The sequence below is a fragment of the Salmo salar genome, chromosome ssa13 (genome assembly GCF_905237065.1).
Source record: "Salmo salar chromosome ssa13, Ssal_v3.1, whole genome shotgun sequence".
In the NCBI taxonomy this organism is placed as follows: domain Eukaryota; kingdom Metazoa; phylum Chordata; class Actinopteri; order Salmoniformes; family Salmonidae; genus Salmo; species Salmo salar.
The window spans coordinates 106,098,285-106,109,105 of NC_059454.1; the positions used below are offsets into that span (position 1 = coordinate 106,098,285).

The window sequence follows — 10,821 nt, forward strand, 5'->3', positions numbered from 1 at the left end:
CAGATATCGTAGACACGGTTGCTCTTCTCCATGAAAGAAGCATCTCCCCCTCCTTCAACATATTACATTACATCATTTAGTTTCATTCATGAGAAGTAGGCTATTTCATTTATTTTATTTAAGAAACACCTGCAAATTAATGTTTGTATCCTATTATCTATTCTTCCAGGCTGTATCACAACCGGCCGTGATTGGGAGTCCCATAGGGCGGCGCACAATTGGCCCAGCGTCGGCCGGGGTAGGCCGTCATTTGTAAATAAGAATTTGTTCTTAACTGACGTGCCTAGTTAAATAACGGTTACACACACATCTCTTCTGAGGTAACAGCCAGCCACACATTATGTATTACCCACTTGACAAGACCGTTATCTCCTGTTGGTTTCATAACCACGTCTTTATAACAATTCAATAACGATGAGACAGGAATCAGTTCAACCATTTAATGTGCTCAGTCTCAACGCACATTACCCAGGATGCTCTTTGTCTATACAACTACGGTAAGTAGTCTCTCTCGCTCTCTCTCTCTCTCTCTCTCTCAATCTTTCTCTCTCAGCTCTCTCTCAATCTTTCTGTCTCTCCTAATCTTTCTCTCTCAGCTCTCTCTCTCTTTCTCTCTGGTCCTTCTCTATCACCCCAACACTGTTTCATACTTGCAGGACATAAACAAAATGAAAAATATTCCAAGGACAACCTGGTGTACGAGGAGATAAAGCTGAGGTTTCCAGGCCAATACAAACAATAGCTATTCTCTTCCTGCCCCGTTGTGAGCTTCCATTGGATACCCAGACCTCTACCAGAGCATCATTATCAGTCAGACCAGTACAGCCTCCTCCTCTGCCAACTGAAGAACACCTAGTTCTTCCTCCATTACTGAACAGAGTCAAATTCATTTATTGCCACAAAACCAGAAGTTGGTGGTATTTGCTCTGATAGTTGCATAGTGGCCAGACTGACCACCATCTTTCCAAAATGTATTTTGCGCACTTTGTGATGATGCTGGTGCTCTTTGGTTGTTCTCTGGGAAAGTCGTTTGTCCTCCAGCCCTCGGAGAAGGAACCTGCTGCTTCCACTGGCTCTGCAGTCCTCCACCCTGACAGGTTAGTATTATCACCCCTCGCTGGACGACACATCACTAGATAGTCAGAAGGTCATAGAGGACACATCAATTCTGAAAATGAAATTTTCATTCAAAATGGCGTTTTGGTTATGCAATCTGTCCGTCTAACCAACACAGAAACTCAGTATGTTCTCATTGTGCCAATCTCTGACATAAACTATGTTCTAAATTACATGCCCAGTTCTACGGGTCATCAAGACTTGAAATAGCCAACCATAACCAGTGATAGGCTATTTTAAATCTTGATGACCCATACAGCTGCACCAGGTTATAACATGACTTGCTAGCTCACAGTTGATGGATGCTTGCTGAGGCCTCGTGAAATGAGCCAGGGCTTGTTTGAGAGGTTTACTTGGCTGCATCTAGATTTGAGAGAGCTGACCTTACAGTTCTAAGTGTAACATTGTGTTCTCCTCAGGCATGAACAACACTATCAATCTTTCTTACATGACAACATTCAGGGCATAGAGACAGAGCAACGCTGTCCGCAACACTATCTTTAGACATGGAGCCGATCCACCTCAAATAGAGATTGTGAGAACAAACTCCCTGAAAAAGTATGGCCTCCGGTTATAGATTTAACAATGCGTGCTTTGGTAGCACAGCCAACTTTAGTCTGAGTGAACAAGCTGTTTTAATACTTTAGAATTTAAAGGTTGAACTGGTTGGATTTGTAAAATCATCTTCAGGTTAAATCTATTCCATTAAATTACCTACATTACCCCCAATTTAACAGCATGCCATTAATACATTGATTGAAGTCCACCCCAAAAATTTCACTTACAAAATGCTGCTGTTGATTCTTTTAGAGATTGCCAGATCTCACAAAATGGATGCAAGAGATTCAAAAGTATCCATGGTTAGGCCCATGGGCCAAATTCTGCCATTTTGCAATTTTATTTGACTTACCAAAGATGCCTTAGTAAAAAAATTACAAATAAAACTTTTTTTTTTTAAAGTCACCAGGAATTGTGTTAAAAAATCACCAGGAATTGTGTAAAAAAAAGTCTACACAAATTATGTTAAAAATGTCACCAGAAATTGTTTTATAAAGTATTTCCATGACCATATACTGAAAATAAATAAAAAATAAAAAAGACAACTGGAATGCTGAAAATATTTTATTTTTAGAAAATAAGCAAATCAAGTTCAAATGACTGATTTACAAATAAACTAATTTGATTTGCAATAAACTAATTTGTCTGTTTCTGTTCCGTGTGCAGGTGCCATGGAGAGTTGTTGAATGGCATCAGAAAGACCCTTCTTGGAGCCCTCAACCTGCAGCAGGAACCCCAGGTGGCGACTGACAGACTTACTTCCATCAGAGAGCAATGGAAGACAGCATTCTCTGCCATCTCTCACAAGACCCAGGACAAAGCAGGTAGCCACATGTTTGAGGGCAATAGAACTTCAGGATCCAACTTAATTTAGATAGTATGATCCTCTGGTCTACTGTATAGGACTAACACGATACACACACGTACATTATAATATTGTTGTACAGTGGTATCACACATTTTGTATTCTGGATATGTGGTGGTGTGACAGTGTTTATATGATGTACTGTTTTATATTTTATTTTATGTGTGATATACGTGTCTTAATGTGTCTGGAAGAGTATCTGCTACCTTGGCGGGAACTAACGGGGAGCCATAATAAACCCCACATAGAGTAGCTTCTACCTTGGCAGGAACTACTGGGGATCCATAATAAACCCCAGGAAGAGTAGCTTCTACCTTGGCAGGAACTAATAGGGATCCATAATAAACCCCAGGAAGAGTAGCTGCTGCCTTGGCAGGAACTAATGGGGATCCGTAATAAACCCCAGGAAGAGTAGCCGCTGCCTTGGCAGGAACTAATGGGGATCCATAATAAACCCCAGGAAGAGTAGCTGCTGCCTTGGCAGGAACTACTGGGGATCCATAATAAACCCCAGGAAGAGTAGCTGCTACATTGACAGGAACTACTGGGGATCCATAATAAACACAAATACACAATACAAATACCATCAGATGGTCAAATTATCAACAAACTATCTTTTGATAAGCAATTGCTTGCTAAGGTTACGGTTAGGGATGGGCTAGGTTTAGAATTAGGGTAAGGGTTAGAGTATGGGTTAAGTTTAGAATTAGGGTATGGGTTAAGTTTAGAATTAGGGTTAGGGTATGGGTTAAGTTTAGAATTAGGGTAAGGGTTAGGGTATGGGTTAAGTTTAGGGTTAGGGTAAGGGTTAGGGTATGGGTTAAGTTTAGGGTTAGGGTAAGGGTTAGGGTATGGGTTAAGTTTAGAATTAGGGTAAGGGTTAGGGTATGGGTTAAGTTTAGGGTTAGGTTAAGGGTTAGGGTATGGGTTAAGTTTAGGGTTAGGTTAAGGGTTAGGGTATGGGTTAAGTTTAGAATTAGGGTAAGGGTATGGGTTAAGTTTAGAATTAGGGTAATGGTATGGGTTAAGTTTAGAATAAGGGTATGGGTTAAGTTTAGAATTAGGGTAAGGGTATGGGTTAAGTTTAGGGTTAGTGGATGTTTAGTTGAAATGTTGTTGACAGTTATTGAACATCTACTGACTATCTACAAACCATTTACTAAGGACTATCCTAATAAAGTGTTCCCAACTTCAGTACCATCCTAATAAAGTGTTGCCAACTTCAGTACCATCCTAATAAAGTGTTCCCAACTTCAGTACCATCCTAATAAAGTGGTGCCAACTTCAGTACCATCCTAATAAAGTGTTCCCAACTTCAGTACCATCCTAATAAAGTGTTCCCAACTTCAGTACCATCCTAATAAAGTGTTCCCAACTTCAGTACCATCCTAATAAAGTGTTGCCAACTTCAGTACCATCCTAATAAAGTGGTGCCAACTTCAGTACCATCCTAATAAAGTGTTCCCAACTTCAGTACCATCCTAATAAAGTGGTGCCAACTTCCTAATAAAGTGTTCCCAACTTCAGTACCATCCTAATAAAGTGTTCCCAACTTCAGTACCATCCTAATAAAGTGTTGCCAACTTCAGTACCATCCTAATAAAGTGTTCCCAACTTCAGTACCATCCTAATAAAGTGGTGCCAACTTCAGTACCATCCTAATAAAGTGGTGCCAACTTCAGTACCATCCTAATAAAGTGTTCCCAACTTCAGTACCATCCTAATAAAGTGGTGCCAACTTCAGTACCATCCTAATAAAGTGGTGCCAACTTCAGTACCATCCTAATAAAGTGGTGCCAACTTCAGTACCATCCTAATAAAGTGTTGCCAACTTCAGTACCATCCTAATAAAGTGGTGCCAACTTCAGTACCATCCTAATAAAGTGTTCCCAACTTCAGTACCATCCTAATAAAGTGTTCCCAACTTCAGTACCATCCTAATAAAGTGTTCCCAACTTCAGTACCATCCTAATAAAGTGTTCCCAACTTCAGTACCATCCTAATAAAGTGTTCCCAACTTCAGTACCATCCTAATAAAGTGTTGCCAACTTCAGTACCATCCTAATAAAGTGTTCCCAACTTCAGTACCATCCTAATAAAGTGTTCCCAACTTCAGTACCATCCTAATAAAGTGTTCCCAACTTCAGTACCATCCTAATAAAGTGTTGCCAACTTCAGTACCATCCTAATAAAGTGTTCCCAACTTCAGTACCATCCTAATAAAGTGTTGCCAACTTCAGTACCATCCTAATAAAGTGGTCCCAACTTCAGTACCATCCTAATAAAGTGTTCCCAACTTCAGTACCATCCTAATAAAGTGTTCCCAACTTCAGTACCATCCTAATAAAGTGTTGCCAACTTCAGTACCATCCTAATAAAGTGGTGCCAACTTCAGTACCATCCTAATAAAGTGTTGCCAACTTCAGTACCATCCTAATAAAGTGTTCCCAACTTCAGTACCATCCTAATAAAGTGTTCCCAACTTCAGTACCATCCTAATAAAGTGTTCCCAACTTCAGTACCATCCTAATAAAGTGTTCCCAACTTCAGTACCATCCTAATAAAGTGTTCCCAACTTCAGTACCATCCTAATAAAGTGTTCCCAACTTCAGTACCATCCTAATAAAGTGTTCCCAACTTCAGTACCATCCTAATAAAGTGTTCCCAACTTCAGTACCATCCTAATAAAGTGTTCCCAACTTCAGTACCATCCTAATAAAGTGGTGCCAACTTCAGTACCATCCTAATTGTAGATAATAGGAGATGTGAGTAGCTTCCAATGCGGAGAATAAAACCCGGTTCGCCTGACCAAACGTGCAAGTGTGCTAGCCAGTTTGTAATGGGCTTAAGAGGGCTATATGATCATTACAGTATTCTGCTTCTAGTATTCTGATGCAGAGCATCATCTCAATGTTTCATATTGATTGATATATGTTCTTTCCCTTTCTCCATAGTGGCTGTACCCCAGGCTGAGGGTCCTGCAGCAGACAACAGTAGTGGTCTGAAATGCTGTCCGCTGGCCTCACAGATCTTCCTGAAAGGTGACCAGCTCTGTTCACACAAAAATTTAATAAAACACTGTTCATCTATGAAACATAAATTGTGAGTGTGTGTGTGTGTGTGTGTGTGTGTGTGTGTGTGTGTGTGTGTGTGTGTGTGTGTGTGTGTGTGTGTGTGTGTGTGTGTGTGTGTGTGTGTGTGTGTGCATGCACATATCTGTGGCCATCACCATAGCATTTAAGCCTTCTGTGCTATCTGTCTTCATTTCTCTATTAGATCTTGGCTGGGACAACTGGGTAATCTACCCTGAGAGTTTCACCTACGTCCAGTGCTCACCCTGCAACTCCCAACTGGATCTGAGCCCCTCGCGCTGCCCATCACTTCACACATCTCCCCCCGCACAGGACAGCCCCTCAAAGGTCAAACAACCCTTCATGTTTCTTAAAAAAGAATGTCCTACTACACACCAGTAAAGTGCCTTTGTGTGGATTATGATAAAGATCAATGTATTAGCATTATGTGAATAAGCTTACTATAATAGGTTTTTGGCTTGTTCGATTGGATAATTGGATTCTGAGTTGGTCCGCTACCCCGAGATCCACACCTGGTTTCCATTTTAGTCAGTCCGTAAGTCAAGCTCGATGTTCAGTTTAGTTCCTAGGAAAACAGCGGACCAAATACATGAATCAAAAACACTCAAATACTTGAAGTCATCAGCTTGCCTGGTACAGTAGGAAAGTGCAAAGACTTCCCACCCTACATACCAGTAAAGCTAAAAAAAGAATCAGGCGCACATCAAGATAAAGAGAAATTGTCTCAGGTCTGGGAAAACAGCACGGAAACAGAGTGTCCTGGAGAGACCACAGGCTGTGCTAGTGGAGATATCAATGTTTTGTCTAGGTATCTGTGGAAATAAGCAGCTCAGCCAGGTGCAAGGTCGATCATGAGGAACATCTAGCAGCTTTAGACTTGTCACGTTTCTCGCAGTGTTTCAACTTACTGTTAACATCTTTTTTTTTATATACAATTTATGTTTAAATGTATTTGGCTAAAACTTGCCATTCTAAATCCACTAATACGTCAGCTTAATGACTTTAAATACTGTTTCCATCAAGATAACATTGTGCCACCAGTAGGACTGGGACCACCATTGAGACACCAATTTTAGGTTATTGAGGATTTTCTTCAAAGGAGGTCACAGATGCTCAAATCTAAGGTCATTAACCCTTTAAAAAAACGTTTACTAAAGGCACATGATTCATAATTTTGCTCATAATGTTATTTCCCTTCATTTAAATTGACTAACACCAAGTGACACGGGATTCAGACAAACCAAATTATCAATGGGATCCTCAAATTTGTAACATACTAAAAGTGTGTGATTGCTAAAAAAAAAAAGATTTATTATAAATTGGGTGGTTCGAGTCCTGAATGCTGATTGGCTGACGGCCGTGGTATATCAGACCGTTTACCACGGGTATGACAAAACATGTATTTTTACTGCTCTAATTACATTGGTAACCAGTTTATAATAGCAATAAGGCACCTCGGGGGGTTGTGGTATATGGCCAATATAACACGGCTAATGGCTGTATCCAAGCACTCCCCGTTGCGTCGTGCTTAACATCCCTTGGCCGTGGTATATTGGCCATATACCACAGCCGTTCTGGCCTTATGGCTTAAATATAGACTCCTCCCCATGTAAATATATTGTATATGCTAGTGGTTGTCTAGGTTAAAAGAAGGCTACTAGAAGTCTTCCAGACAGCACTTCAACTCCGAAGGTTGTGTTCAGGTTACTATATGATACTCTATTGTTGACTCCTCCCCCCTCTCTTTAACCCTAACCCCAGATGTTGACTCCTCCCCCCCCTCTCTTTAACCCTAACCCCAGATGTTGACTCCTCCCCCCCCTCTCTTTAACCCTAACCCCAGATGTTGACTCCTCCCCCCCTCTCTTTAACCCTAACCCCAGATGTTGACTCCTCCCCCCCTCTCTTTAACCCTAACCCCAGATGTTGACTCCTCCCCCCCTCTCTTTAACCCTAACCCCAGATGTTGACTCCTCCCTCTCTTTAACCCTAACCCCAGATGTTGACTCCTCCCTCTCCCTCTCTTTAACCCTAACCCCAGATGTTGACTCCTCCCTCTCCCTCTTTAACCCTAACCCCAGATGTTGACTCCTCCCTCTCTTTAACCCTAACCCCAGATGTTGACTCCTCCCTCTCCCTCTCTTTAACCCTAACCCCAGATGTTGACTCCTCCCCCCCTCTCTTTAACCCTAACCCCAGATGTTGACTCCTCCCTCTCCCTCTCTTTAACCCTAACCCCAGATGCCGTGCTGCCAGACCACTTCTACAGAGCATGTGCCCTTCCTCTACATGGATGAGTTCAGCACCCTCACCATCTCCTCTGTGCAGCTCACCCGTGCCTGCGGCCCAGGCAACCCCCAACTGCCGGCTGAGGACTGATCATTGACCCCCCCTACCCCATCCCAGGGAGCCCCCATCCCAGGGAGCCCCCACCCCATCCCAGGGAGTCCCCCTACCCCATCCCCCTCTTCTGCTCATGAAATACCTATAGAGTGGACATGGTTGCAACATTCCGGTAATTATCCCAAAATTCCCAGGATTTCCAGAATTCCCATTTCGAAGATTCCCAGAATCAAGAAGGAATTTGCAGGAAATTCAGAATCCTCCAATCAGGAGTTCTGGAAAATCTGTCAATTTTGGGAAAATTACAGGAACTTTGCAACCTTAAATGTGAAGGTTTTGGCTTGCAGCTTTGTTTTGGCACATAGCCTACATTCCAAAATAGATTATGGCTATTTCCTAGTTATTTCCTAGTTAATTTTCAGAAACATTTGAATATTGAAATATGTTAATCTTGAGGAGCATAAAGAAAATTGATAATTGTGGCTTCATAGAATCTCTAGACTAGTTCCCATATGAAACCCTGCTCTCCTCTCTTTTCCCAGAAGGGGGATTTACTGTAAGAAGTAGCTACATAAAAAAATAGACCAAGAGAATCCTGCACATGCGGAGAAGCTTAGGGACATTTAGGCGGTCTCAAAATAAAAAAGGTCTGAGAAAAATCAGATCTGCAGCCAACTGACGGCTATTAGTTCTGGTTGAAGAAACGTTGGCAGTCTTGCTTTAATGACATTTCATATGTGCTTTGATGCTATTTTTAACGACGATATTTCACAACCCTGAAGCTCTAGACTGGCAAGGGATTAAAGCAGTGCTACTCCATGGGTCCCCACAAAAAGTCCAAAACTAGGTCCACAGCATTTTCTGGTTTTAGCAGTTGGATAAATATATACTATTTTTATATTTTCTTTGAGATACACTAAATAAATGTTTTCCTTTTACATTTACCTCACATTGTCACCTTTTTCACAATGTATTTTCATCATAATATTTATCACCACGATATGGAATGTGCCAGAGGTTGTCACAGCTTCACTAACAAGTTTTGGTTAAAAAAAATGTGGTGAAATGTGTTATTGGCATTGATCACACAGTTTGAGAATTTGTATCAATTATATGTCTATCTGATTAAATTCTTTAATAAACGCTACTACAAGAATTCTGGATTCCAATTTCATTATTTCCCGAGATTAAACAGTCAAATATTAGTATTTATTTTTTTATGTATTGGACAATTCTTACTATTTATAAATGCTGTCAAAATGTATCTTTATTCACTGACATTTTAACACTGCATTTGAAGTGTAACCTAAAAGTTAATAACTATTTATACAGTGACCTCTTAATAGAGGTAGTGATTCATAGCCCCCGGCTGTGGGATCAGTTTGACAGGAAACCTAAATGTACAGGGGACGCCAAGAGGGAAAACAAGGTTTCTGGGTCACTGCTCCAGCAATGCAGCACCATCTGTAAAACAGCATCGACATCCTGTTGCGCACTTCTTATTCTGGGTCGTTCCGTCGAAAATACTGCCTTTTGCATCCCTTTTGATATTTTAAGTAGAAATTGTGCACCAATATTGAATTTTAAATGCCTTTTATATTAAATAAAGTCCCCTTTAATATGGACCACTTGAACAGATCAATAAATCAGATTTGTAATGTAAATAAAGACTTGCTAAAATGCCAAGATTAAGTATTTTGACATTTTTCCTTCATGCACCATCTGTGACTTCTAGGAAGATTTTAACCCACTCAACCCCAACATTTCTCCCAAGTTATCACTGTCATTGTAAAGCCCTAGTTGGTCTCCCGAGTGGCGCAACTGTCTAAGGCACTGCAGTGTTTGAGGCGTCACTACAGATCCGGGTTCGATCCCGGTCTGTGTTGCAGCCAGCCGCGACCGGGAGACCCATGAGGCGACGCACAATTGGCCCAGCGTTGTCTTGGTTATGGGTGGGTTTGGCCGGCCAGGATGTCCTTGTCCATTCGCGCTCTAGCGACTCCTGTGGCGGGCCGTGTGCATGCACGCTGACACGGTAGCCAGTTGGACAGTGTTTCCACCGACACATTGTTGCGTCTGACTTCCGGGTTAAGAAGCAGTGCGACTTGGCGGTGTCACGAATTCCGCCGAAGTTGGTGCCTCTCCTTGTTCGTTCGGCGGTCGACGTCACCGGCTTTCTAGCCGCCACCGATCTACGTTTCTTTTTCTATGTTGTTTTGTCTTGTTTGTACACACCTGGTTTCCATTACGTTGTAATTTACTCCCTATTTAACCCATCTGGTTCCCACATGGTTTTGTGTGTGTTTGTTCATTGTGAAGTGGTCAGTATTTCTGTGAGCTGGTGTGTTTCCCAGTCTGGAATATATGTTTGGTTTATTTTAGAGTAAAGTTAAGTTTATACTCAGTTCTGTGTCCTGCGCCTGACTTCGTCCGACCCGCTACACACTGACACTTGACAGGCGGGGTCGTGTTTCGGAGGACGCATTGGCTATCGACCTTCGCCTCTCCCGAATCCATATGGGAACATCTAATAGTCCAGTCAGTGTAAAAGCAGATGAGCTGGTTCTACACTTTTTGGCAATTTTCTGGTGTTTTGTGGTGGAAAACTGAGCAGGTCTAGCATAACACGTCAACCCTGTTACCCATAAATAGACAGGCTAGATTTTTTTGTGAAGCTTGCATTCAATTGCCACTCCCTGTTTCACACAACAAGCTTCCATTCCCCCTATCACAAGGGGATTTATGGCTGGTTAAACATTACATCGTCACCCTGTTACTTTATTTGGCACTTAATAGGTACTTACTTTAATCTTGTTTTATTTTTTGGAGATGGGAAAATGTGTTTTT

The 10,821-nt window shown here is 41.7% G+C and overlaps 1 protein-coding gene across 1 annotated transcript; it reads left to right on the plus strand.

Moving 5' to 3' along the window:
- The first annotated feature begins 564 nt into the window (after nucleotides 1–564).
- Nucleotides 565–9,130, plus strand: LOC106568506 (dorsalin-1). Its single transcript, XM_014138924.2, has 5 exons — nucleotides 565–1,097; nucleotides 2,341–2,498; nucleotides 5,494–5,580; nucleotides 5,816–5,958; nucleotides 7,873–9,130. Exons 1-5 carry the CDS (start codon nucleotides 970–972, stop codon nucleotides 8,008–8,010), a joined length of 654 nt encoding a protein of 217 aa, XP_013994399.1. The 5' UTR covers nucleotides 565–969; the 3' UTR covers nucleotides 8,011–9,130.
- The last annotated feature ends 1,691 nt before the right edge of the window (nucleotides 9,131–10,821 follow it).

Bases quoted from the DNA above. Each gene is read 5' to 3' on its own strand.
- LOC106568506 (XM_014138924.2), top strand. From the start codon at position 970: ATGTATTTTGCGCACTTTGTGATGATGCTGGTGCTCTTTGGTTGTTCT. The intron at 1,098-2,340 runs GTTAGTATTATC...TTCCGTGTGCAG, and splicing joins GCAGTCCTCCACCCTGACAG to GTGCCATGGAGAGTTGTTGA. The intron at 5,959-7,872 runs GTCAAACAACCC...CCCTAACCCCAG, and splicing joins CACAGGACAGCCCCTCAAAG to ATGCCGTGCTGCCAGACCAC.